At 37.9% G+C, this 22,914-nt stretch overlaps 1 protein-coding gene across 6 annotated transcripts in view; it reads left to right on the top strand.

The window, feature by feature from the left end:
- LOC126354141 (uncharacterized) overlaps positions 1 to 22,914 on the top strand; it is a 331,010-nt gene that overhangs the window by 302,519 nt on the left and 5,577 nt on the right. For all 6 annotated transcript variants that reach the window (XM_050003547.1, XM_050003548.1, XM_050003545.1 and 3 more), the window contains exon 9: positions 4,953 to 5,132. In XM_050003547.1, the coding sequence (XP_049859504.1) occupies positions 4,953 to 5,132 (180 nt within the window). The remainder of the gene's footprint in view (positions 1 to 4,952; positions 5,133 to 22,914) is intronic.

The following is a 22,914-nucleotide window of genomic DNA, read 5'->3' on the forward strand; positions in this document are numbered from 1 at the left end:
TTGATATCCTCAATGCCGGCCTTTGTATGGAGATGATATCAGAGACGTCCCACAAATCTTCTGCGGATCTTGCTGACCACACAAGTACCTCTACATCTTGAAGACAGTTCATAGAAACACAAATCACGTGAGGACACATGTTGCCCTGTTGAAAAATGACACCACATTACTGTCTCAAGAGAGATCAAACATTCTCATGACGAGATGTCTGTTACATACCATTGTGCTGTCAGAGTTCCCTGACACAGTACCAACCATGACTTAAATTCATAACCAGTGGCTCCACACACCATAAAGTCAGATGCAAATAAACACAACTATGCCTATCACAAGTGTAGAAAGTAAAGAACCTCACCCTAGATTGCTGCCGTACGGGCTAAAGATGGTGATCCAAGGTACTGCAGAACTGTGATTCATTACTGTACACAGTGCATTGCCTTTCACCAGCAGTCCATGCTTCTCACTTATGGCACCACACCAAATATATGGGGACAGTAATCCCCTAACTCAGAGGCTGCCAGTTTCCAACCTATGGTGTGAGATGGAACATAATGTTGTAGGAAGCCCATTACTTGTTCTTGGATGGTAGGTGGAGATGTGAAAGTGTTACAGTGTGCTTAGTGTGCAACATGGTGATCCTCCCTTATGGTCAGATGTGGTCAACCAGAACCTTAAGAATGAGGATGACTATACTCATGTTCCTATGCAGTCCAATGTGGGGCTGCTGCCACATCCAAATGCCCTTAATTGCACAATTCAAGCAGCCAGCAAATGGAGACCTACTGTGAGGCCCATTCAAAACTATTTCAGGAGCTGGTAATGCAGCATCACACAGGTCCATGGCATCTCTATGACCTTCACAGTGATCACTCAAGATGTGACACTCATAACACTCCTTATATACCACAACAGGCCTGGTAACAACACTGAACATGAACAACACTAATCCAATCTGGTAGGCATTCTATCTCTCACAGAGAACTCATCTCTAATCAATTATGTACCTTCCCATGTTGTATATGTCCAAAAAGCTACTATGACGTCAGACTTTGTCTTCCAGCTGCTTAATTTCTTTGTCAGAAAACTTGTTTCCTGTTACTATACAATGTTTTTATTGACAGAGTAATGGTATTAAGATGGAAGCTCATAGATTAGATGTTCTAATGAAAAATCAGAGACAGTATGTGAAAATATTTCTGAGACTTAGGAAAGTATAAAGTTTCCTCAAAATTTTCCGGGTATAATGCTATTGTTATGCAAGTAAATATAACATAACGAATACAATCTATCATAGATATTAATATAGTTTATCACATACCTGATTTGCTACAGACAGGACAGAGTTAGACTCACATATGTATAATACAATTTGACATATATATTTGCTATTTTATGTATTTCACAGTAATTAATTGGGTGCGCATACTTCTTAAATGGCAGATACTTAAAACAGAGTATTGAGAGTGTGGATATTTTCACTTATTTAACTGCACTATGTTTCTGGTTGTTTATTTACATTGAAGTTCAACTGAGAGTCCTGTATCAACATCAGTCCTCTCTAATTATACCAGCATTTCACTACAATTTGTTGGAGTTGCAACCTTTTTATACACACACCAAAAAAAGCTTTGATCACCTTGGTTCCAAGAGCTACAGAACCAGTACAGAAAATTGGAATAGATACCAAAATAAACATAATTTCCACCCTTTTTATTGCTCATGAAAAACCACACACTGCATGTTGTACCACCATACAGTGACACCTTAAGAGGTGGTGGTTCAGATTGCTGCAGCGCAGTTCCAGACTGAACCACCTAGAACTGCTCAGCCACAGCAGCCAGCCCTTTTCAATCTATCCCAGGCATGTTTGATAGGGTTCATGTCTGGAAACCATGCTAGCCACTCTAGTTGAGAATGTCATTATCCTGAAGGAAGTCATTTACAAGATGTGCATGATGGGGATGCAAATTGTTGTCCATGAAGATGAATTCCTTGCAAGTATGCTGTCAATATGGTTGCACCACCAGTCAGAGGATGGAATTCATGTATTGCACAGCCGTTACAGCACCTTCCATAACCACCAGCAGTGTACGTCAGCCCCACATAATCCCACCCCAAAGCAGCAGGGAACCTCCACCTTGCTGCACTTCCTGGACAGTGTGTCTAAGGCATTCAGCCTGACTGGGTTGTCTCCTAACACGTTTTATGAGGGTGACTTTGCAGTGTATGCTGATCCATACAGAAAGTACAGATTACAGACCAGATTCCTCTTCCATCTTTTTGTTTAGCCAACACTTTATCAATGCCAGTACCCCCCTTTCTCCCCCAAATTTTTAAAGAATCAACTCCCATCTACAAACAGCTTCAAACATCTGATTAATGAGTTAAATAAACAATTTTATATTAAGCATTTAAAATTTCTATGGTTTAGGACACAATGCACTAATTATGTTTGTTTTGTTAATTTCATGTTGCTCACTGAATGAATACAGTCTGAGTAATCTGCACTCTGTTTTAAGAAAAGCTAGTATGACATGCATCTTAATCTTAATGCTGTCATGTTTCCTGAACTGTGTGTCATACAATATGTGATTTTCCAGGTACATTCAGTGGTATATAAGTACACTGTCCACAAAAAGTGTTTAAACTAGAATTAGTAGTAGAGAAGCAATAAATTAGAACCTCACACTAATGCTGAAGTTTTACTGAATGAACAGTGAAAATGTAAATAATAAACTTTTTTCCTTTCACTGTTTTCTGGGGGACAGGGGGGGGGGGGGGGGGGATTGGAGGAGTGTGGAGGGAACTGTCAGTGAGGAAAAAAGTTTCGAAATGGTTTGAAATTATGTGTAGGTTTGTTGGAAGTTGCTAAGTACTCTCTTTCTCAAATATTCGATGATTATAGTCTGAGTAATTTGAATACCATGAGCTACACTGCATATTGATATATACACAGTTTCTAACTTTGATACTTGATTTGCTGTGTTAAACCTTTAATATACCATTATACCTCCTAATGAGTGGATTATGACTGCATTTTAAATTTTTTAATTTAGTCAATAATTATATGAGGAACTAAAGAATCAAATTTTAGTTACCCCTGGAAGCCATTAGTAGGCAACGTGCAACTAGGATTGAACAACCATTTTAGCTGTTTAACAATGTTGATTAACTTCAATTTTATTTTGTTTATTTGAAAAACCTTTGAAAACTGACTGCTTGGAACAGGCAGCTGCACATGAACTTTCTGGTTCATTTTAACAATATGCAGTGAATATGTACCAGGAAAAGTACACTAAATTCACTCACCAAGTAGCCCTGTTGGCCAAACTTGGTGAGGAAGTATGGTGTTTCCAAATTTACGACACATATTCACTTGATTTACTGCTGATGTTTTTTATGAATTTTGCTACCATCATGCTTCATTTGGATGAAACAGCTCAAAGAAATCTTTGTGATGTGATCATTTTACACATGAATTAATGTGGTATTGTTCTGGTTTGTCATTAATGAGCCTCAGAAAAAACTAATAGCTCTGTACATTTGGGTTTACATAAAAATCGTAGAGACTATGTAACCTTCTACTCCTTTTAGCATTATCTGTACATTACATTATTTCACATACACATAAAAAATCACTCTGTATTGATAGTGAACAATAATAACCCTATAACACACCATTGGTGGCCCCCATCAGTGTACATTTACATTGGATGATTTGCTTAGACCACCAAAACTGGGGCAGAAAGACACAAAATTTCAACAAAATGGCATGTTTTCCCACTGATGTGGTTGGTAATTTTATCTCCTAACCAGTATAATACTGATTAACCACAGTGGCACAAAATCACCAGCCTCTTGTGGCCCTGCTCAATGACATACACCAGTAACAAATGTATGCTTCAAATTTCTTTTCACTTAATTGGTTTTATTTTTAACATATGGATGTTGATTGGCTGAAATCATAAAATTTAATGAACAGTGACTTCAAAGTATCATCACTTTTGCCATTACTGTTTACTGAACTTGAGGACCATCCAATTTACTGTTTTCAAATATCTCCTTAGTTAACAATAATCCAGAAAAATTTTGCTTTACTCTATTTCTGAAGTTTCTTTAATTTTTATTTATTTTTGATGGAGTGGTATTTGCCCTTTTCTCCTGCTTGTGTTTGACTTGTAGTGTGTTGTGTTGTACAATTATTTTCATTTTATTTAACATCATTATTTCATATTTTATAAAGTAGAAAGACCCTTTTTATGACAATCTGTGCTGAATTATATTGCCACACTGTCTCAATCCAAAGACAGAAAATACTTTTTGGATACTGAAATTTGATGAAGACAATTAAAGGAACAAAAATCCATGTCTTTTTAATGACAGTACAGAATTGTAATGATGTGTTAAAAATTAGTGTTCTCTATGTATAGAATTCAATGTCATTACACAGCTAATAAGACTTTATAGCTACATTCAGATCATTATGTTTCTTTTCCAACCATCATCATTTAAGTCCAATGTGATATCAGAAATTACTTCTTGCAATGATATAATGGGCCGCTTTGATAAAGATTTGGCTACCTTCTACCCCAGTTCTTCACTAATTGACCTAGTGATCTGACTTTCTTAAACTCAATCTTGATGTGAATGAATGATGGTTTAGCAACTGTGTACTTATATTGATTCCGGAATGGTACTTTGGTTGTAAAATTAAGATACATTTTCAAATCAATATTTAGGTATGAGCTATTGAACTGTAGGTAAGGCTTATACTTCTCATAAAACAAAGTGTACAAAATTACTTTTTATTTTGATCTACACAATACACATTCATAAGAAAAAACAAATAACTCGACAACTGAGAGTAAATTCAAAGATAACCCTTGTATCAAAGCTAACACAAGTCAATTGCTGGATTGATTATTTCCATGAATGTTGGTCTATTGATACAGTGCTGCTGGGAGCTGCTACACATGATGCATTGCTGCTAGGGGCAGCAATTGTTGGACTGGGTGAAGGAGGTCACTTAGCATGTGGAGCAAGCTTTCTTGATGATGCAGACACTTCACTCCTGCAGCCTGCTGTGGATCTTCTTGTGGGAACCTTCTCATTGTTGCTTATCCCACTTCTAGGTATGATATTTTTAACATTTTAAATGATGCTTATAATAATATTAGTTGCTATATGCAGGTCTAGAGAGACTCATATGGCAAATGATTTCTGAAATATGTTTTTAGTGTAGTGTATTATAATTTTAATGAATTAGATTGTGCATTCTGGAGTAAATTTCTCTTCTTTTTGTATAGCATGTAGTTACATGTTGATTTCTGTGCATCTTGTGTAGTGCCAACATAATTAAAGGAAATATAAAGAAAGTTAAAAGGTAAAGAAAAAGAAAAAAGGAAAACTCTAAAAAGAAATGAATGTGTAAAATCAGCTTTGACAGTCTGGTCACATATTACTCACTTTTCCACAATTCATCCAAATCTCTGTCATAACAGTTTGTAGAATGAAAGTTTTAAGCTTGTTTTTCACATTATGTTTTGAAAGCATAACAGACTGAAATGAAATGCAAGAAAATATACTTTTTTCACCTTATAGTAGGATACAGGAAGTTTACCATTTTATTTGCAGAGAATAAATTGAAAGTACATAGGGAGGCTCACAATGGATACTATGCTTTGGTAAAATTTGCTTTCAGTAATTAGCTGAACCTCCAATGAACGCTGCTTTATCACTCCACACAGACCAGCTAATCACTGATTATTGAAATCAGGTCTCAGGTGGTAGAAGTTGTCCACAGAGGTACTGCCATGTATCACTCAGCTCTATATTTTGCCTAAAACTGGAACTTATTCTGAATCAAAATCAGGCATCAGACTATTTCCTTGACCCCTTGTTCAGCTCAGTTAATGTTTGTTTTCAAATGTCTTTCATATTGACAGGCAGAGCCTCATCAGAGGGTATCACTTAATGATGCAGAAGTAATTTATATTATATTTGAGGTAACTGTGACATATGCATTACTTTTCATTTGATGTCTAATTTGTTGTAATAAAATCATCCCAGGTTTCTGGCCACATAATATCAGTGTGTGAATGTGATGTTTCAGAAAGGCTACTCTCTATTTCCATCTTCTGCTGAAGGGCCAGTGTGTCACAGCTCATCTTCTTAAATAAGTATCAGCAGCAGGCATTTGAATGTTGCAGTGGCCATTCCACAGCGTATAACAGTGGCCTGCCTAACTGCTTATGCAGATGGCAACTTGCATCCACTGTCCATCGCTCCCCTATGTGATGTCGACACTGTCTCTTCCATCTTAGTTCTTCAAAGGCTGGTTGCCAAGCACCACTCATGGCAAAACCCTTATCTCAACTAAGGAGATTTGTTGTCATTTGTATCACAGCTGCTTCCGTAATAATGCTGTTCCAGAAACTATTAACTGAGCAACCTGTGCTTGACTAGTGCAGATCTATTTTAGTGCTAAAGGCTTACAATTGCATGTACATATCGACAGACAGGTATTGCTGCCCTGGATGGTGTCAGCTATTTGCTGGAAGATACAGGTATATGGGGGTATACGTCATGTTCCAGGGTGTCATCAGGTTTCTTTCTATGTTTGTATTTTAAGATCAATTTTATTGCTAAACTAGGAAAACTGGTACTTTGCATCTGTTTATGAAATTGTTCTACTAATTACAACAAGTATGAGAGGATGATGAATTACTTATAAAATAATTTTCATGAACAATAAGAATTTGGTAATTTTCATTGCCCAACTTATTCCATTGAAGTTTTGAAGTTTATTGTCGTTGTTGCTGCTAAGTATATGGTGATATAAATTTCCTACTTGCGTGAGGATGATAGGGTTCAGCTTCAAAATGTTTAGTGGAAATAACCTTGTTATAGGTGGTTTTTCTATCACAGAAAAAGGCATTTAATGTTCAGTGACATACCAGAATAGTAACATCTTTACAACTACTTCCAACTTCCCTCACAAATCAGACTAACTCTTTTTAACATCCACCAAAAAATAAATAGCGGATATACAAAGTAACCAGTGATGTTCATGACTCACTCTAATTTCAAAGATATCATTATTACATATTGATTGTTTGCATAAAAAGTAATTCAGCAATGTTGCATGACATTTGCATTACAGAAGTTCTTTTAAGTGTAGTGTAATATTTGTTAATAGTAATAATACAAGATTTAATTCATTTTGAAAGTTTCTTTCAAACTTAAAATGAACACAATTTTTCACATTTTGATATATCTTGTTATAGTACATTTTAATATATTTGTAACTAAGTGAAACAGTTTTCTATATTTTGTTCAGTCACAACAAAGAAAACCAAAATTTATATGATCTCTGAAGTATTTTTGGGTATTGGGTAGTTCAGTTGTCCAAGTGTATTGGGTACTCTGAGTGTTTGTATGTATTGCATACTCCAATTATTTGCATATATCACCAAGTACAAGAGATAATGATCAGTTTCATTACAATGCAGACTTTCAGAAATGAGAGGCAGCTGATCTCCTCCACCTCCATGGTAAATCTAATATTCTGGTGATGAATTCAGTTAGTGTGTCCCTCCCATATTGTCACACCATGAACATGTTGGTTATGCTTAGTGCAATCTCTTCAAATTTTTTGGTGTAAAAGTTCACCACAATCCATGACACATGATAGAGATGGAGCTGCTGGAAACCCATCAACTTTTTCGTAGTATGAGGGCTATTTGAAAACTAATACATGATTAGTCATTAATGTAAACTACTGTGTAAATCATAAATGTTTTATTTGCAACTGTTGTCTACACCTTTCAGCTACTTCTCTACATAGTCAATGCTCCAACTTAAACATCTGTTGTTGCCTTGTACCAGTTTTCCAATACCCATGTTATAGAAAACAGCCACTTACGTTTTCCGCCAATTCTCTGTGCTGATCTGCAACACATTGTCTGTGCCAAAATTTTGTCTTCATAGCCAACGGTTAATGTGAGCAGAGATGAATCTCAGGGGGACCAGTCATGGGCTGTGTTGTGGGTGATCAAACACTTACCATGTAAAATGCTGCAGGTGCATCTTCAATTGACAATTATGTTATGTGACTGCATGAAAGCAGATGAAGTCTCTCAACAGGCCCTCATACTTGGTGGGAGACACTATTTTCTAAGCATCTTTATATGCTCACTGTTTGTTCGGAACTGAAAAGAGCTACATTAGTACTACTACTACTACTACTACTACTACTACTACTACTACTACTACTACATAATTGTGAGACATACTAGAGGTACTGCCCAACACCTTTGTGAAAGCTTCATCAAATTTTCACTGTGATTTCCATTTTGAATCCAACTGGATCTTACTTTCTGAATAGCCCTTGTAGTGTCCATCATGCAGGAAGTATGTTTTTGTTAAGCAGTGACAGAACAAGTTTAATGTGCAAGGTTTGAAATGTTGTTCCAGTTTCCTATGTAAGGAGATGGACAGTGACACCACCACTTTGCCAGAAGAGAGAGAAAGTAACCTTTCTGAAACATTACACTCACACTGCAATGTTATGTCGCGAGAAACCCATAAAGGTTTTACTGTGTTGAAACTTAAAAAAAAACCTTCATAGACACATCTAATTTGTTACTGATGTAGCATTAACCAGGAGTAACAATTGGAGACTACCTATAAATATAGGCACATATCAAATTGAGCACTCTGCTAAGCCTAACTTAACAGTACCATTTGCCTGTATAATTTGTGAGGCACAGCTGAAATGCTGGCTGGAGTGGCTGAGCAGTTCTAGGCACTACAGTCTGGAGCTGCATGACCACTATGGTCACAGGTTCGAATCCTGCCTCGGGCATGGATGAGTGTGATGTCCTTAGGTTAGTTAGGTTTAAGTAGTTCTAAGTTATAGGGGACTGATGACCTCAGCAGTGCTCAGAGCCATTTGAACCGCAGATGAAATCACTAACAATGCATAGCAAAATGGAACAGATTGATTTTGTAGGTTCAATTGCAGTTGAAGCAAATGTCAAGCTGGGATTTATTGAAAGGATGGATAACTTCTGAAGTGTGTAGTGTTCATACCAGGATATCAGAGTGTTAAGAATACTGGTCACATGCACAAGAGGACCATGCTTTGATCAGTCTTATCTAACTTACACAAAAATGGCATAAAAATTATGAAAAATCTGTGTTGGCAGACACTTGAAGAAAGACACCTAATTGTCTTGCATAGACCTACTCAGAAACCCATTTTCAGGAGGAAATACATGAATATTTTTCAGCTTCATCCAAAACACTATTGTCAAACATTAACAGCAAACAGGCAAGACAAGAGGAGAATAAAAGCTTTTGAGATGTGATTTTAAAAGAAAGAAAGAAATTGAGGGGAAGAGAATTTACATCGCAACATGACTACAGTGAAGTGTGAGGGATTGTAAATTTTCTAATATAGGGAAGGAGAGGGGACAAAAATTGTAAAGAAAGAGCAAGGCTTGAGTGTACTAACTAGATTGAAGTAGATGTAGGTTACATTACTTTTACAGAGCTGAAGAGAACACAGGATATAGTAGGTAAGCAGCTGCACCAAACCAGCCTTTCGCATTAGCACTGTAGCAGGAAGGACAGGACAAGAAGAGATAATACAGTAAAACTACCAATCATAAATTCAGCACTTCTGCTAAGATTTCTAATGTGTGTGCCAGACCTGACCATTACTTTGTGTGCATATCATAGACAAAATTAATAAGATGAAGCAGGTGACTGTTAACATTCAGCAACTCGTGCAAAAACCTTGCCTGTTTTGTGGTTACATTTACATGAGATGCAGAATCCAGCATTCTTGCTAAATGTATGGTCATCTAAAGCCACAAAAGTAGTTGTGGCTGGGTTGAAGGGAAATGGGATAAGAACACTACTGTTCATCAAATTATATTAGTAAGTTAGCAGGCAATGCTAATTGCAGTGTCAGACTTTTCACATAAGATCTCATTACTTATGAGTGAATATTATTGATGGAGGATTACTCATTTGTGTGGTATAAAGTAAAAATAGATAGGTTTTTAGTTACCCTAATGTAGTTCAATAGGAGACTGTAACATGGTCATGGTGATAAAACTCCATGTACTGTACCACACAAACTTCTATCATGAAATGATGGTCTGAATTACATTGAAGGGCCATTTTGCCCATGCTGCATGCCAATCTTAGGGTGCATCCTGTGGTGTATGGCCTCCCATGTTGCAGAAGTCACCAGTATACAAGAGCCCCTCCAGGTCAAAGCATAGACCATACACAGACTGCTTACCCCTTTGTGGTCTTTAGACTATACAATTCCAGTTATGAAGTTAATGAGTGTGTGCTGACAACAGAGATGTGTGATAGAGTTAACACACAAGCACCCTCAGCTATGACTTCTAAACATGGCGAGATAAATCCCACTGAAATTACTACAACAATGCTGTGGAAAATTCTGTGATGGTTGTTTTAGGTGTCAGTATTTGCTAGTGCCTGTGGTCTCTGCAGGGCTATGACAAAGCTTAAACATTCTGATGACTTAAAGTGTTAGTGTGAATCAGGGTTATATCTATTAATTTCCCCAAACCACCCTCCACTTCTTTACGAGATGGCTTACTTGGAATTAGCAATCACTCTTCTCTAATGGCTAGCCGGCTGCTGGAAACACTCTTAACTTCTTCTCCATTGAGTAATGCTAGGTACAGGAAATTCTAAGCATCTTTCTACTTATGAAATAAGTAGACATACAAAATTTACTTTTTGTCAATTAACAGTGTATTTGATCTCCATACACCATAAAATCCTCACTTTCCACATAAATAGGTAACTTTCTATAAGTCTCCCATACAGTCAGACAATAGAAACAAATTAAGTTACAGTTAAAAGAAAGTTGGCTTGGATACTTTGACCTTTCTAAACATGAATCATAAAATGAGTATTGCCTCTAACAAGACTGAGTCAAGAGCCTCTAAGAGTACTTTTTCAGCTATTCTTGTTTTAATAACAATAGTCAATGACACAATAAGCACAGAGCTGCATGTAAACTCCGTGGTTCTTCCTTACACACTCACTAAAACATCTATAGATTGCCCGACAGTTACTTGTCAGTGCCTTCCAACCGCCTCATCTACTTTCTTCCTGCAATTGATTTTAAACCTGCACACACAAACATGTGATGCACAGTAGGTAGGATTCTACCATCCAACACTCATATTCAGAATATTGTATGTTAAAGACGGTAGAAGGCTGAGTGGTTCTAGAATTACTGAGAAATTCTCGAATCACTAGATAAACCCCCTCCCCCCCCCCCCCCCCTTCCTCAGATCGAACACGTGATATTTTATACATAATCATTATGGAAATAATATAACTCATAACAACATCTCATATCTTAACAGTGTACATTTATTACATATGTTTACATACATATAGTTTCTTTCAATAACAATTCTTTGTCCTCTCTTGAACAATCTTTCACTTACTTGTTTCTCTACTCTTTTCTTATTTTACTTTGTTATTGAGACATGAGCAGCTACTCACAGTTTTAGTTAGCTTTACTAATAGTTAGTAATTGTGAGAACTCTTTTTCTTTTCTTTATTTCCTTTTTGTCTTTTTTTCAATCATAAACTACAGGTGTTTATGACACATGAGTAATCTATTTTCTATTCTTATCTTTTGTTTTAACTTTTAAAAGTATGTACAACTTTTATTATTTGTAGCTTGGAGGAACTCTGGACGAAATCAGTGTTCATTTGACAGTTATTTGTTTCCATGAAACCTAATAATGCTAGTCATTCATAGAATTCACACTTCCCAGAATAATCCCTATAATATTTGTGACTTTTGTTATGATACTGTCCCCTTCTCCTAGGATCAGCACCTATTCCTTGCTTGTGGGTTGACCTTATGAGAGCACTTCCTCCTTCCAAACTGGTAGGTACCCCCTTACAAAACATTCCTATTTTTTAGGCCACAGGTCGTCCTATCTCCACGTAGGTGCGCCTGCCCTTTATACTTACTGAGTGCCAGGTACGCCCCTCTTATCCTTTCTGAGTAGGCCTCATGGTTCATTACCATAGTATACATTTCTATGTATACCATAAATAAGTATCTTCTGGTACAGATATAAATCTATCTTAAACTTTGCATTCATTCTTTAATATATTTGCTCTCTAGAGTTCTCTTCTACTTATCAACTTCTATATTTTCAATAGATATTGCATTTACTTATACTATCTATGTCCCACTATCCATAAATTCATCAGAGTAGTCATTACGCTGATGTTTCTTAGTGACCAACATGACTAATTCTACTCCTACTTTCGTTTTCATTCTTTGCTCGTTATGTATATGCACCTCTTCTTATGTATATTCAATGTAGAACAGTCATAGCTTCCTATATATGTGCACATATTTCCATATGTACGCGCATTTTCCCTACCACACCTTGTGGTTCTCACATCATGACAGGCTTCCTTTTATGTGATTTAATGTTTGTGTAGAAGTGTATATTTGTGTATATGTGGATGAGTGTCGGTGTAGTCTGATTCTTCAGCCTTCTTATCTAAAGATAAGATTTAGGTGTTTTGTAACCATGGAAATGAGGAAGGACTTCAGTGGTAGGAGTTTGTGAATATAGAAAGAGGGAAAAGATAGACAGGTCCTCAAATGAGAAGTAAGAAAGGAAAAAATAGCAATGTAGCAATGTATACTAGGATTGAAGAAGAGGAAGAATATAGCCCCAAAGACAGGAACCCCTCCAAACCTATTGAAACGGCAAATGATGATAAATCAGGCACACTTGTTTGTGAAGGTTGTATGAAAGGTGTGATGTGTGTTTTGTGTCAGTCATGATTTATCAATTCTTGTAAATCATACTTTTAGCTACAATACCCATCACTTTCAAAATTTATACAAACCCTCCCATCTATATCACATCTCATTAAATGTATAACATATTCTATACAAAATAGAAAATCTACACACAATGTTTAACAGCTGATCAGCTAGTCACATCTTACTATATTTTCCACAAATATAATGCTCTATTCAGTTTATTTAATCTAGATATCACCTTTCCTTCTGTGATTATCTTAAGTTGTTCTCCATTTTAGTCATATCTGGTTGTCTAACCACTAAGATTACAGAATAGTTCTAGATTTTAAAGGAATTCAGTGCAGGGAACTATTTTACTTGCTAGGATCTTGAACAGTTCTCATGTTTTTACTTAAATGGCAAAAATTATATTCTTTACTCTTGGTTTTTCTGTTTCTTACATCATTCGTAACATTCTTTTCCTCATATGTGTTAGAATTTTGCACACATCACTTTCTCTCACACTATATGTTATCTAGGTTCACTGCCATTTTGTGTACTTTGTTGTAATATTACAGGATGCATACATTTTTTGTTAGCATTGGTAGTAGTGGGAGTATTTGTTATTACTCCCCCCCCCCCCCCCCCCCCTGCTCTCACTCTCTCTGTCTCTCTCTCTCTCTCTCTCTCTCTCTCAAATTCTGTGTGTGTAAATGAATGCCTCACTATGGTACAATGGTAGGTGATCTAGGAAGGCTAGCAAGGTTGTTCTTTATCTACATGTTTTATCAGTTTGGATCCTGTTTCATTGCTAATGTTTGTTAGGTTGTTTACTGAATATAAAATTCATGTCTCCTTTTATTGTGTTAGGATGATATTTTTCTTGTCAGAGGTGTTCTGCAAATGTTGAATGGCTGGTGCCATGTTTCCATGCCCTTTTATGTTCTTTATAACTTATTTCAGATGTTCACTGATGTGCCCTAAATATAGAGCATCACAACTGTTATACTGGAGTCGGCAAATAACAGATTTTTAAAAAATATATGTCAGTGTCATCTTCCTTCCTCAGACATTTCCATATTGAGATATTGTTTTTGTATGCTATTTTTATTCCTTGTTTCTTGAGAATGTTCACAACTCTGTGTGTCAGTTTGTTTTTGTGTGTGAATGAGTACCAGCTTGTCTGTTGAGTTTTGATGTTGTGCCTTGTGTAGTGTTGTTGTTGTTGTTGTTGTTGTTCTGTGTGGTGATGGTTTGTGTTGTGGGATTGTGGATTTATGTGATGTTTTGTTTATCATTTTTATGCTTTTTCTGGCTTTTGTTATTCAATTTTGTAACTATAGATTTTTGGTATCCATTATGTTTTGCTATCTGAATTATGTCCAGCTCCTTATTTTAGTAGTATTTGTCAAGTGGTACCGTGTTTAGTCTGTGGAGCATGTATCAGAGAGCTGCTTGTTTTTTGGGACTGTGAGTAGTTAGATGATAGGTGTCTTACTATATCTGTTTTGGTCGTTTTCCCATAAATTTTGAATGCGTGTTGGTTATTTTTCTTTATGATTGGTATATCTATGATGCCTATTTGCCCTGCTTATTATTTCTCTAAAGTGAACTTTCTGTTCTATGTAGCATGTTTATCTCTGTGTGTAGTTGTTCTATCTTATTTTCTGGGTTGTTTCTGAGAAGAGGATGTCACCTATGTATCTTTTAATCTGACATGAAAATTTCTAGACCAAAAAGGTAATAAAAGGTAAGAAAAAAATAAACATATAGTACATAACCAAACAAATATTTGCAGCCAAATGCTTTTTAAGTTAATAAAATACATAATAGATAAAGAACCCCCTATGCTCACCAGAGACCACAAAAATAACATGACATTAGGTAGACAATGGACCCAGCTATGATCACCAACCACACATACTGAAGCTAGGACATATTAGCTCCCCTTACACACACACACACACACACACACACACGAAACAACCACAAACACACATCACAAATAATCAGCATAACCAGCTACACTGGCATAAAAAAATAAAGCAATAAACTGTAATTTTTCCCTTCTGTTTCATTGCTAATGTTTGTTTGGTTGTTTATTGTATATTTCTCTTCCATTATTGCCTTTTGGATTTGGAAGTGCTGTTGTAAGGTTAGGAGATGTTTTGTTACTGAATCTAAAATTCGTGTCTCCTTTTATTGTGTTAGGATGATATAATCATGCAAACTGTCAGTACGATCGTGTTCAGCACAAAAAGTGGCATTCTAATCAATGGACAACCACACCAGTGATGATGTCAGGGCATCTATCAAATGGGATAGTGTTTTCTGGGTAGTCCCTCATTCACAACTGCTGTGTATACAGTGACAGATGGTGCAGTATGGCACAGAGAAGATGCAAACTGATGTTGCCCGATGGCTTAAAATGAATCATTCTGTTGTTTTTGGATATGGCAACAGTTTATAGAGACTGAAACTGTATCCTGAAGACCAGGGTAGGGCTGACCATTTGTGACATCAGTAACAGAGGACTGTTATTTGGTTGTAAGGCCACAACAGCACTGCCTTAGTAATGCGGGGCAAATAGCATCTGACCCAGCAGCATCCACTGGACATTTTGTATTGAGGCAAATGGCATACAGAAGACTTCAGCAGAATTGCCTTTATTGTCAGGGACCTGCTGTATGTATACCTCTGATGCATCTTCACATAAGGGAACGTCTAGAGTGGTGTCGTCAGCGTGCTGTCCGGATGGACAAGCAGTGGGCCAATGTTCTTTTCACAGATGTTTTCTGATTTGGTCTGGAGAGTGATTCAAGATGGATTCACATCTTGATGGAATGTGAAACTTAATTTTGGGGACCCAAACACTGTGGAAAGAGACTGGTATTGAGGAAGATCCCTAATGGTGTGCACAGGGATTATGTTAACCACACAAACACCTCTTCACAAAATTGTGTGGGTAAAGGTTTAACTGCTGTCAGCTATAATGACAAGATCCTGGGACCTCATGTGCAGTTGTCACAAGGTGCTGTGGGTCCAGACTTTGTACTAGTGGATGATAATGTTCGATAGAGCACAGGTGGTTGATGTTTTCTTAGAAATGAAAGATATTACACCCATGGCACTCTCCCAATTTGAATCCCATACAGCATATCTGGGATACATTGGGAGATGGGTTGCATCACCTCAGCTTCCATCAACCACTCACTAAGATTTGTGAGCAGCTCTGAAGGAGGAACATGCGTTATTGCCTAAACATGAGACTGATGACGTAATTCATAGCATGCCCCGATGTTGTTATGCCTGTGTTGCTGCCAGATGTGGTCACACTCCACACTGAGCACATTAACCAGCTGTCAGAATCTGTTAGTTTGGAAAAAAAATGAAGAACATTTTTGTCTACCATTGTGCATGTTGCAGTTGTTTACGTTCTGTATTCTGAACACGTTTTGTACTTTACCATCACATATGTGTATTGTTTTGTGGCAAAATAAATGCAACCTCACAAAATTTCCATTTGTTGCTTTAATTTTGCACACATGTGTGTATATTGTTTTACTCCCTTGTGTGTTTAATGATTTTAAAGCCAGTACTGACTATTAATAGCAGTTAGTTCAGAATATTTGTAAGTGGCTTTGTAAACATGTTTCCCAGCTGGTCTTCTGATCTAGCATATGAAAAAGAAAGGAGTCATTATAGCTGGTCTTTTGATCTGGTATAGTAAACAAGAAATGAGTCATTATCTTCTTTCATGTGTATAATGAAACTTTGTCCCTGTATTGAGTGCTTTCATGATGGGCATAGTATTTCTTCAACTCTAATACAATCTGGTTGCCCACGAACAGTTGAGTTGGTTGCTCTCGTGTTGATTCCAGCTCCTTAAATGGACATTCGGAGTCACATGACTCCAACAGCAACATCTGAAGCTGAGACATACTCTGCTTTTGTTGTAGATTTGCTGAAACATTTTTGATTGTGAGATAATGAAGCAACAGTTTCTCTAGGGAATAATTCATGTAGCACATTGTATAACATATAAAATATACATAAGTACTCTGATAAGTCAAAGCATTATGGCCACTGCCCACCACGATGTTGGATGTCACCTGGTGGTGTTGTGGGCACATGACGCAGTAACAAAAGTATGTAAGTGGAGCAGATGTGGTTTGGGGTTCACTCTAGCAAAGATGTGGGCTACAATGGGAGAATCCATTGAGATAAATGACTTCAACAAAGGGCAGATTATTATTATTCAGAGCCTGCAAACAAGTATCTCAAAAACAGTGAAGCTGGTCAGACGTTCATGTGTTACTGTCATGAGCACCTGTAGAAAGAGATAGCAAGACAGTGAAACTACCATCAGGTGCTAAATGATTTGATGTCCACGACTCTTCACAGAACATGGGGCTTGGAGGCTTGTCTGTTGTGTAAAATAAGATGGATGGTGGTCTGTGGCATCTCTGCCAAAAGAGCATAATGTTGGTGCATGCACAAGTGTTTTAGAGAACATCTTTCATTGTACTTCGTTGAACGTAGAGCTCCACAGTATACCATCCCTACATGTTCACATACTGACCCAACAACATTGTCAATTAATATAGCAACAGGCATGGAACCATTGGAATTCAACCAGTGATTGATGAAAATGTGTGAGGTCTACAGGTGTAGCCCGCACTAGGTTGATGGTTGTCTCTGCAAGTGGCACTATCGAGGTGAACAGTCGCTTGAAATGTCCAGCACATCCCAGATGCAGGATGGTAGGAGCAGTATTATACTTTGGGAGACATTCTTCTGTGTTAGCAATCAACAAACTGACAGCTGCCAGCCACCTGCATCCCTTCTTGCTTGAAGTTTTCCCCAACTGTGAGGTCATCTATCAGCAGTATAATTCTCTATGCCTTGAAGCCAGAACCATGCTATAGTGGTTTGAGAAGCATACTAAATGATTTGATGTCCACGACTCACTTTGATTTCTTGGTGACGAGATTCACCTGACGTGAATCCTATGCAACATATCTGGGTTGCTGTTGGGTGTCATCACTGTGTACCCAAATCAGTGGCTCATTATTTATGCAAATTACTCTACTGCCCATTAAAATTGCTACACCATGAAGATGACATTCTACAGACACAAAATTTAACTGACAGGAAAAAGATGCCGTGATATGCAAATGATTAGCTTTTCAGAGCATTCACACGAGGTTGGCGCCAGTGGCGACACCTACAGCGTGCTGACATGAGTGAAGTTTCCAATCGATTTCTAATACACAAACAGCAGTTGACCAGCATTGCCTGGTGAAATGTTGTCGTGATGCCTCATGTAAGGAGGTGAAAAGCATACCATCACATTTATGACTTTGATAAAGGTTGGATTGTAGCCTATCGTGACTGTGGTTTATCGTATTGCGACATTGCCACTCGCATTGGTCGAGATCCAATGACTGTTAGCAGAATATGGACTCGGTGGGTTCAGGAGGGTAATACAGAACGCCGTGCTGGATCCCAATGACCCGTATCACTAGCAGTCGAGATGACAGGCATCTTATCCGCATGGCTGTAACGGATCATGCAGCCACGTCTCAATCCCTGAGTTGTCAGATGGGGACGTTGGCAAGACAACAACTGTCTGCACAAACAGTTCAACAACATTTGCAGCAGCATGGACTATCAGCTCGGAGGCCATGGCTGTGGCTACCCTTGATGCTGCATCACAGATAGGAGTGCCTGCAATGGTGTACTCAACGACAAACCTGGGTGCACAAATAGCAAAACGCAATTTTTTCGGGTGAATCCAGGTTCTTTTTACAGCATCATGATGGTCACATCCGTGTTTTTGGCGACATGAATGCACATTGGAAGTGTGTATTTGTCATCGCCATATTGTTGTATCACCTGACCTGATGGCATGGGGTGCCCTTGGCTAAACTTCTCGGTCACCTCTTGTTCACATTGACGGTACTTTGAACAGTGGACATTACATTTCAGATGTGTTACAACCTATTGCTCTACCCTTTATTCGACTCCCGCAAAACCCTACTTTTCAGCAGGATAGTGCACAACCTCATGTTGCAGGTCCTGTATGGGCCTTTCTGTATACAGAAAATGTTCGACTGCTGCACTGGCCAGCACATTCTCCAGATCTCTCACCAATTGAAAACGTCTGGTCAATGGTGGCCGAACAAGTGGCTGGTCACAATACGCCAGTCACTACTCTTGATGAACTGTGGTATTGTGTTGAAGCTGCGTGGGCAGCTGTGCCTGTACACACTGTACCTGTACACACCATCCAAGCTCTATTTGGCTCAATGCCCAGGCATATCAAGGCCATTATTATGGCCAGAGGTGGTTGTTCTGGGTACTGATTTCTCCGGATCTACGCACCCAAATTGTGTGAAAATGTAATCACATGTCAGTTCTAGTATAATATATTTGTCCAATGAATACCTGTTTATCATCTGCATTTCTTCTTGGTGTAGCTATTTTAATGGCCAGTAGTGTACATTACCAGTACATAGACATCAGATGCCACATACCTCCACAAACCTACTATGAGATGCACAATCAGTGGTGTATTTCATTCCAAAGATGACAAATGAGCTATTAAGCAGGCGGTCATAATGTTTGGCTCATCAGTGTGTATCCACCAGAATATCAGTACATGCAAAGTATGAGTTTACTACAATTGTATTTCACATCCATATCTCTTGTTCATTGAAGACAATTCAGGACACACTCAACATTAGCCAAATGTTCAGTTCCAAGGTTGTATAGAAAGTTGCAAGCATCACCTTATCTACTGCCTCACAAACGAGAACACTTACTGTGATTTTCATTCATTGTGCATTATCCCAACAGTAGCTCTGAACTGCCATTGTGCTTGCAATTGTAAATATTAAAGTCTTCTAAGAGCAGCTGACAAATGAATACATACTGACTTTCATGGTTTCATTTGATTTATAAAACTACAAAATAATTTTGAATATCAGTTGTGATATATATATATATATATATTGAAATATGTCTGCTTGTGTCTGTGTATGTATGGATGAATATGCGTGTGTGTGTGTGTGTGTGTGCGCGCGCGCGCGTGAGTATATACCTATCCTTTTTTCCCCCTAAGGTACGTCTTTCTGCTCCCGGGATTGGAATGACTCCTTACCCTCTCCCTTAAAACCCACATCCTTTCATCTTTCCTTTTCCTTCCCTCTTTCCTGACGAAGCAGCCGCCGGTTGCAAAAGCTCGAAATTCTGTGTGTGTGTTTGTGTGTTTTATTCATTGTGCCTATCTACTGGCACTTTCCCGCTTGGTAAGTCTTGGAATATTTGTTTTTAATATATTTTTCCCATGTGGAAGTTTCTTTCTATTTTATTTATATATATATATATTGTGTCTGTGTATGTATGGATGGATATGTGTGTGTGTGTGTATGTGTGTGTGTGTGTGTGTGTGTGTGTGTGTGTGTGTGTGCGCGAGTATATACCTATCCTTTTTTCCCCCTAAGGTAAGTCTTTCCGCTCCCGGGATTGGAATGACTCCTTGGAATTCGAATACTCGATAAATAGTACAACTCTCAAGGCTGTCAATTCAACTAAGTACCTGGGTGTTAAAATTACGAACAACTTCAGTTGGAAGGACCACATAGATAATATTGTCGGGAAGGTGAGCCAAAGGTTGCGTTTCATTGGCAGGACACTTAGAAGATGCAACAAGTCCACTAAAGAGACAGCTTACACTACACTCGTTCGTCCTCTGTTAGAATATTGCTGCGCGGTGTGGGATCCTTACCAGGTGGGATTGACGGAGGACATTGAAAGGGTGCAAAAAAGGGCAGCTCGTTTTGTATTATCACGTTATAGGGGAGAGAGTGTGGCAGATATGATACACGAGTTGGGATGGAAGTCATTACAGCATAGGCGTTTTTCGTCGCGGCGAGACCTTTTTACGAAATTTCAGTCACCAACTTTCTCTTCCAAATGCGAAAATATTTTGTTGAGCCCAACCTACATAGGTAGGAATGATCATCAAAATAAAATAAGAGAAATCAGAGCTCGAACAGAAAGGTTTAGGTGTTCGTTTTTCCCGCTCGCTGTTTGGGAGTGGAATAGTAGAGAGATAGTATGATTGTGGTTCGATGAACCCTCTGCCAAGCACTTAAATGTGAATTGCAGAGTAGTCATGTAGATGTAGATGTAGATGTCCCCTCTCCCTTAAAACCCACATCCTTTCATCTTTGCTTTTCCTTCCCTCTTTCCTGACGAAGCAGCCGCCGGTTGCAAAAGCTCGAAATTCTGTGTGTGTGTTTGTGTGTTTTATTCATTGTGCCTATCTACCGGCACTTTCCCGCTTGGTAAGTCTTGGAATCTTTGTTTTTATATATATATATATATATATATATATATATATATATATATATATATATATATATATATATATATATATATATATATATATGTTGTTTTTAATATATTTTTCCCATGTTGAATTCTGCTAGTACTTTGTTTATAGTTGTAGTTGATTGTAGTTGATACATTCAGAAACGGTCCTTTATCAACACTGGCAGAAGTAGAGTTGTTAGGGCAGCTCACGAGTCATGGCTGGATGGCTCACTTGGTGGAGCATTTACCCACGAAAGGAAAAGATTCCAGGTTCACATCCAGGCAGTTTGAAATCAATGCATATTCTGCTGTAGAGTGAAAATTCATTCTAGAATAAACAAAAGTGACTGATAACATTCATTGGCCACCACAATGAGAATAGGACACACTATAATATTAATAAGATATATCATATAATAATTGAGCTTACCAGGATAAAAGCTTATCTAAACTACCACAATGATATCTTCTGTGCAAATTGACCATAGTAGGCCAGAGTAGATACCATAAGCATTGCATGAGCACTCCACTCTGTAGATCTGATTCAACTTTACCATACTGCCCTGATGCATATGGTAAACTGCTCTCATGGATAATACCATTCTCCTTTAAATGTCAGTGAAGGTGATGATTAATGCACTCAGCCCCATTGTCAGTCTTAGCACCTTAAACTTTTTTCTTATCAGCCTGTTTATCATCATCTTTTCTGATGAGCAAGTTATATTGTTCAGTTGCAACAAATGATACTGGAATTTCTGCCTGAAATGACTAGAACAGAGAAAAACTCTGTCCCGGCCAGAAGCATTAACAAGGATAAACACAGACAAAGATACTTGAAAGACAAGACACACACATGTGGAATCAAAGATAATCAGAACAGCAAATTACATGTAACACAAGCACTGCCAGATCATTCTGAATACATGTAAAATCTCTAGAAGCAACCTGCCAAAAAAGCCACTAAAGAGACAGCTTACACTACACTCGTTCGTCCTCTGTTAGAATATTGCTGCGCGGTGTGGGATCCTTACCAGGTGGGATTGACGGAGGACATTGAAAGGGTGCAAAAAAGGGCAGCTCGTTTTGTATTATCACGTTATAGGGGAGAGAGTGTGGCAGATATGATACACGAGTTGGGATGGAAGTCATTACAGCATAGGCGTTTTTCGTCGCGGCGAGACCTTTTTACGAAATTTCAGTCACCAACCTTCTCTTCCAAATGCGAAAATATTTTGTTGAGCCCAACCTACATAGGTAGGAATGATCATCAAAATAAAATAAGAGAAATCAGAGCTCGAACAGAAAGGTTTAGGTGTTCGTTTTTCCCGCTCGCTGTTTGGGAGTGGAATAGTAGAGAGATAGTATGATTGTGGTTCGATGAACCCTCTGCCAAGCACTTAAATGTGAATTGCAGAGTAGTCATGTAGATGTAGATGTAGATGTACCCTCTCCCTTAAAACCCACATCCTTTCATCTTTGCTTTTCCTTCCCTCTTTCCTGACGAAGCAGCCGCCGGTTGCAAAAGCTCGAAATTCTGTGTGTGTGTTTGTGTGTTTTATTCATTGTGCCTATCTACCGGCACTTTCCCGCTTGGTAAGTCTTGGAATCTTTGTTTTTATATATATATATATATATATATATATATATATATATATATATATATATATATATATATATATATATATATATGT

Source organism: Schistocerca gregaria, chromosome 3 (assembly GCF_023897955.1).
Source record: "Schistocerca gregaria isolate iqSchGreg1 chromosome 3, iqSchGreg1.2, whole genome shotgun sequence".
In the NCBI taxonomy this organism is placed as follows: domain Eukaryota; kingdom Metazoa; phylum Arthropoda; class Insecta; order Orthoptera; family Acrididae; genus Schistocerca; species Schistocerca gregaria.